Below are 5,825 nucleotides of genomic sequence, written 5' to 3'. Positions count from 1 at the left end.
TTAATCAGTGTGCCCTTTGCCATTCCCTATCACTCCTCCCTGAGAGAGACTTCACCCTGATTCATAAGGAAAAGGGGATGGCGTATTCTCTTAGCTACTTCTTGCTGAAAAGGAACATTGTGGGTTTCAGGGTGAAGATCTTCTCTCACTACTCTAAAGGGCCCCTTTGGCAGTAGGAAACACATAGACTATTATGGAGATTGATTTTAGAAATTAGATGCACTGTTATTAATTGTGCTTAGCTGTACATGTTCATATCCTTGAAGATGTATCATGGAGGTGTTGCAGCCTAGGAGACAAATTTAACTAACTAACAGTCATGATAATTAAAAAAAAAAATCTGACACAGAGAGTTAGTCAGCACATGTGGCTGGGAAAATGATGCCAAAAGACTTGCTCAATGCAAAATTGTCACAACCTCCCACTCACAATCTCTATTAAAAACACAGCCTCTGAGAAGCACAATGGGTGTAATGCAAGAACAGGAGGTCAGGATACTTCTCAAACTCATAAGAGAGTTTACTTTGAAGATCAAGAACTAAAGCACAAGAACTCAGAATATTAGCAATTCATTGCTATTGAGTCAGAATTGACTCGTAGTTGACCCTCCAACAGGTTTTCAGGGAATGTGAATCACCTAAGGAGTCTTATGGTCTTTCTCTCAAGGAGCAGCTTGGTGGATTTGAACCAACTCCCTACCCACCAGAACTCCCTAAAGCGCAAGAACAGGAAACAAAAGAAGTCGTTACCACTAGAGTGGAGAGTAACATTCATTGATAACACTTCCCATCAAGAACCCAGCACTTAAGGCAGTAATAGATATTCATGAAAATGAATTACTGTGGAATAAGCGGAAACGAGACATGTTGTTGTTGTTGTTAAGTGGCATCAAGTTGCTTGCGACTCATAGTGACCCTGTGTACAACAGCCCTAAACTCTGCTCTGTCCTTTGGACCGGTCCCTCCTTACAACATGTCCAAAGTACATTAGACGGAGCCTCAGAATCCTTGCCTCCAAGGAGCCACCCAGTTTAATCCTTTCCAGGATGAATCTGTTTGTTTTCCTAGCAGTCCATGGTACCTTCAATACTCTTCTCCAGCACCAAAATCAAAGGTCCCAAGTCTTGAGGGACCCTGATGGCAAGAATCAGGCTCAGGGGAGTCTGTTCCTCCATAGAATGAGTCTGACACTAATGCCTGCCACTGACCACACAGTAAGTAGGGGTTCCTGGGACAATCCCAACCCCCAAGTTCACACAATGCCTGCCACCGTGATGATGACATGCTGAAGACTCAGTGATCAGGTAAGAGCCTTCTCCAAGGCACAGCCTGCTAACATTCATGGTGAAGTTCAAGGAAAACGAGGGAAGATGAGAAGCCCCATTAGGCAGCCCGGGCTCAGGCCGTGGACATGAACTCACACGTGCACAGGAATGTTGTTGGGGGTCCCGTTGTGGTCATGGTCTGTGAGGTCATTGATTGAGCTCACTGAGATGACAGCCTGTCCGATTGTGTAAACGATGGACAGTGACACGATTGTCCTGCATTAACAAAGAGAACACAAGGTGATTAGCCAGCAACAGGACACAGATTACTGCATTGCAGAAGATCCACTCCTCCTCCAGAACTCTGAGGAGCCTGGTCATGTATACGTGTGCTTCTCAAATGTAAACCGAAATGGCCATTCTTACAAAGCAAGCCTGCCCTAGCAAAGTGTTGCTTAGCTTATAGGTGCAGAAAAAAAATTTGGCTAGATCAGGCCTAGAGAGAGGACATACCCAAGTCTTGGAGCTATTTAAAAGACTCAGTATTCTGTTTTACTTAAATACCTAAATTACCTTTTTTTAAACCAAGGCTTTGAACTTGTTTATACCTGTTTGACCCCCTGCTGAGAATTTGCCTGTGGCCTAGTGGTAACAGAGCTGCACTACCAACCTGAAAGTACGGGGTTCAAATCCACTAGCTGCTCTGCAGGAGGAAGGTGGACAATCTCCTCCCATGTGGTTTATTGCCTCTAAAACCCTTCTGAAGGGTCAGCTCTGAGTCACTTCCATCTTGAACATGTATAACAACTCAGGTCTACTGGTCTGAATCTGTATTTGAATAAGATCTTCCAGGTGATTCTTGGGGATCTCCCGTGCTCTTGTAGGGTGCTGACTCACAATGACCTCATGTACGGCAGGACAGAAAACTGCCTACTCCTGTGTCATGCTTAGGGCCCTGGGTACAAAGGCAAATTCTCAGCAAGGAGCGGAAGCAGAAGAAACAGGTTCAGAAAGTGCTTTAAAGGGTGAGGGATTCTCATCACCCTAAGTGACTGTGTTATGCCCCAAATCCAGTTCCCCCCAAGTCACCAAGGAGCCGACACTGATGCAAGGGCAAGAGGGAATTTATTTCAGATTCGAATCCGGGCCGTGCTCCAAAGCGTGCCCATACAGCAGGGAAAATGCCCGTGGCTTCGATTCTGGGCTGTCTGCTTATTTAAAGGGGAAAGCCTGCCCAAACAGGGCGAGACAGGATTGGCTGATTCAAAGGAAGGGCACGAAAAGAGGGTGATACAGGATTGGCTGATTTAGAGGAAGGGCCCGAAAACCGGGTGATTCAGGATTGGCTGATGTTTGGGTGGGGGCTCTTTTCCCCCTTCCCCCACTGCTCTAGAGGCGTATACATTTTAAAATGACGTATTGGTTACAAAATGGAGTCCCTCATTCCCCCCTTCTTCTGCACCCTAGCTCAATCATGAGCGCTTTCTTCTTCGGTCTCTAGGTAATGGTACTGAGACCACATAACCATCAACTGGATTGTTCCTATCCTTTCTTTAACTAAGTTAAGTATTCTGTTAATTATACAGGGACCTAGGATCGACATAATCATCAGGGCAGTGAGGGGTCCAAGGAGTGGAATAAGCCATTTACCTCAGGATGTTTTCCACCAGTTAAATAAATCATAGGCTTCTGCTCAGACAGGTGCTTTTTAACAGATTCTTTTAACTCTTGGGCCTTATTTTGGACTATGCCCAATGCATTCACAAAGAAACAACATTCTTCCCCTAGAAACTGGCACATACCTCCTTTCTCTGCTGTAAGCAAGTCTAGAGCTCGATGGTTTTGTAAGGTTACCCCGGCCAGAGAAGGTATCTGGGTTTGTAAGGCCAGGAGAGAATCTGCTACCTTGTCTATGTCACGGCTAATGTCCATAGAGAGTTTGTAATAAAAATGGGTGGCTGTGCCCAAGCCTCCTGCTCCCAGCCCTATAGCGGTCGCCAGGCTTCCTCCTATGAGCAGCACTCCAAGTGGAAGAGCTTGCTTTTGGCACCTTGTGGACAGGGTCATGGAGGTCATAGTGGCAAGGCTAAGAACAGTTAGGGGTGGGGTAAGGAACACTGGCATACAGAGTTGTGTCCAGTTAGCAGGGAGACATCGCATTAAAACAGAGCCATTACAAAGAATATTCCAGGCTTACCACAGATAGGACTTGTATCCTGAAGGCTGGAGGAGTCATTACAGGGGACTTCCACCAACAAGGTGTGGTTAGTAATTACATAGGAGGCATTATTGGACATAAGGATGATTTCGTCTGTTAAGGGACCTACTACTAGGGTTGAGTTTTTAGCCCTCGTCAAATTAGAAGTGAGATTTTGAGTTTCAACCGAAGACTGGGGAGGGGACGGGCCAAGCAAAAAAGGGTTTTGGTCTTAGAGGCAGGCAGATCCAGCAAGGGGTATTATTTAGGTCTGCACTTAAAACTTGATAGGTGTCATTTAGACTTGTAATAATCTGGTGGGAGAAGTCCAGAGGCCAAAGGGCTTGTTGGATTTGTTCTAATAGCTGGTTGGGCATGTATTCTGGGGTTAACTCTTTGCCCAGAGTTAACAGATTCTGCTTTACTTCTTCTTGAGTCTGTTGCCTGACTCCGTCCTGAGCTCCCCCACCGTCTGAGCCATAGTGGGTAAGTCAGGAAAAACAGAACTTTTTACCTGGCTGACTAGGGCATCTGGACGTATGGCTACTCCCCCGCTTTGCAGTTGCTGTGAAATAGCCTTTTCCTCGATACTGTCACTCTACAGCATGAGTGTAGCAGGAGGCATGGACATAGGTTGAAACAGTAAAGTACCTGTCCCCCCTGTATGGGGTTAATGGGGTCCAGCAGTCACTAGGGCAGGGACTACAGTTAACAGAGTCAATGATGCATACAACAAGGATTAGTAATATTAAGTCTTTTGGATATGGAGGTTCAGTGGGTTTGCGGGATCTTTTGAAGCTGTCCATCTTGATGGAAGGTACTCTTCCTGAAGGGCAAAGAGGTCAGCTGGTCGTACGTGGGTATAGTGGATCCAGGTTGCAATGCTGTCTACTCTGAGTGCAGTAGGGGTCACGAGGACTACTACATAAGGCCCCTTCCAGCACGGTTCCAGGCTTCCTCGCCGATGTCGCTTGACGAACACCCAGTCACCTGGCTGGTCTTGGTGAGGTTCTGGTGGTGGTCCAGATTCATATAAGGCCTTTAGTCTGTTCCAGATGTCTCTCTGAGTCCGATGCAGGGCATGAAGGGAACGGACAAGTGTATTATCATCATCATCATCTAGGTCATTAATCATTTTGGTTTGCAGGCTAGGTACAATAGGAGGGGGTCTTCCAAACATAATTTCAAAAGGGGTTAAACCTAGTTTATATGGGGTGTTACGCACCCGGGAAAACGCATAGGGAAGGAGAGCCACCCAGTCCCCGCCAGTCTCCTTAGTCAATTTTGTCAAGGTCTCTTTTAGCATTCTATTCATTCTTTCTACCTGTCCTGAACTTTGGGGCCTGTATGCACAATGTAATTTCCAATCTGCCCCAAGCACTGATGCCAGTCCCTGAACTACTTTGGACACAAAAGCTGGTCCATTATCAGACCCTAGCATAGCAGGGAAACCATACCTTGGCAGGAGCTCTTCTAACAACTTCTTAGCCACCACCTGGGCTGTTTCATATTTGGTGGGGTAGGCCTCTACCCATCCTGAAAATGTGTCTATAAAAACTAATGAATAGTTATACCCATACTGACCAGGTTTTATCTCAGTAAAGTCAGTTTCCCAATAGGCCCCCGGTTTTTCCCCACGTTGTCGGGTGCCAAGATTAGGTGGATTCGAGATGGCATTTGTCAATTGACAAGCTTTGCATTCAGACACAATGCGGTCAATTTTGGACTGCATGCCCAGAATCTTAACTCCTGCTTGTCTGATGAGGTCTTGCATCTTTCTGGTGCCCATGTGGGTTGTCAGGTGTATCTTGGTTAGGAGCTGGTCTCCTAATTTCTCAGGTAATATGACTAGTCAGCAGTGTGCCACCATTTTTTGAGGTATTGAGTCATAGGCAACTGAGTTATCCATTTTAAATCTTGAGGCGTGTAAGTTGGCTCTTCAGGCAGATTTGGGGACCCTGGATCCAGGAGCTTGGCAGCAGCCACGACTGTTGTTTTTAGGGCGGCTTGACGAGCAGTCCTGTCCACGAGACGGTTGCCCCTAGCAATTGGAGTGTCATTTTTCTGGTGTCCTGGACAGTGGATAATGGCCAGTTTTCTCGGTAACCATAAGGCCTCTAACAAGGCAAGAACTTCTTTGTTTTTGATAGTTTTTCCTTCTACTGTCAGTAGGCCCCTTTCCCGATATATTGCCCCATGGATGTGGGCTGTGGCAAAAGCATACCGACTATCAGTATAGATATTGATGTTCTTGTCTTTGCCCAAGGTCAGAGCTTGGGTTAGTGCTACTAATTCAGCATTCTGGGCCGAGGTTCCTGCAGGTAGGAGTCCTGCCCAGATTACTTTAGACTCAGAAACAACTGC

General features: G+C 46.3%; 1 protein-coding gene across 1 annotated transcript in view; it reads right to left on the bottom strand.

The window, feature by feature from the left end:
- The window catches only part of SLC15A1 (solute carrier family 15 (oligopeptide transporter), member 1), an 81,179-nt gene that overhangs the window by 41,536 nt on the left and 33,818 nt on the right, over positions 1-5,825 (bottom strand). Inside the window, exon 5 of the mRNA XM_006879620.1 lies at positions 1,421-1,540. Coding sequence (XP_006879682.1) covers positions 1,421-1,540 — 120 coding nt within the window. The remainder of the gene's footprint in view (positions 1-1,420; positions 1,541-5,825) is intronic.

The sequence above is a fragment of the Elephantulus edwardii genome, unplaced genomic scaffold (genome assembly GCF_000299155.1).
Source record: "Elephantulus edwardii isolate Elephantulus edwardi_28Jun2011 unplaced genomic scaffold, EleEdw1.0 scaffold00004, whole genome shotgun sequence".
Lineage (NCBI taxonomy): Eukaryota > Metazoa > Chordata > Mammalia > Macroscelidea > Macroscelididae > Elephantulus > Elephantulus edwardii.
This window is presented reverse-complemented; position numbering and strand designations above follow the sequence as displayed.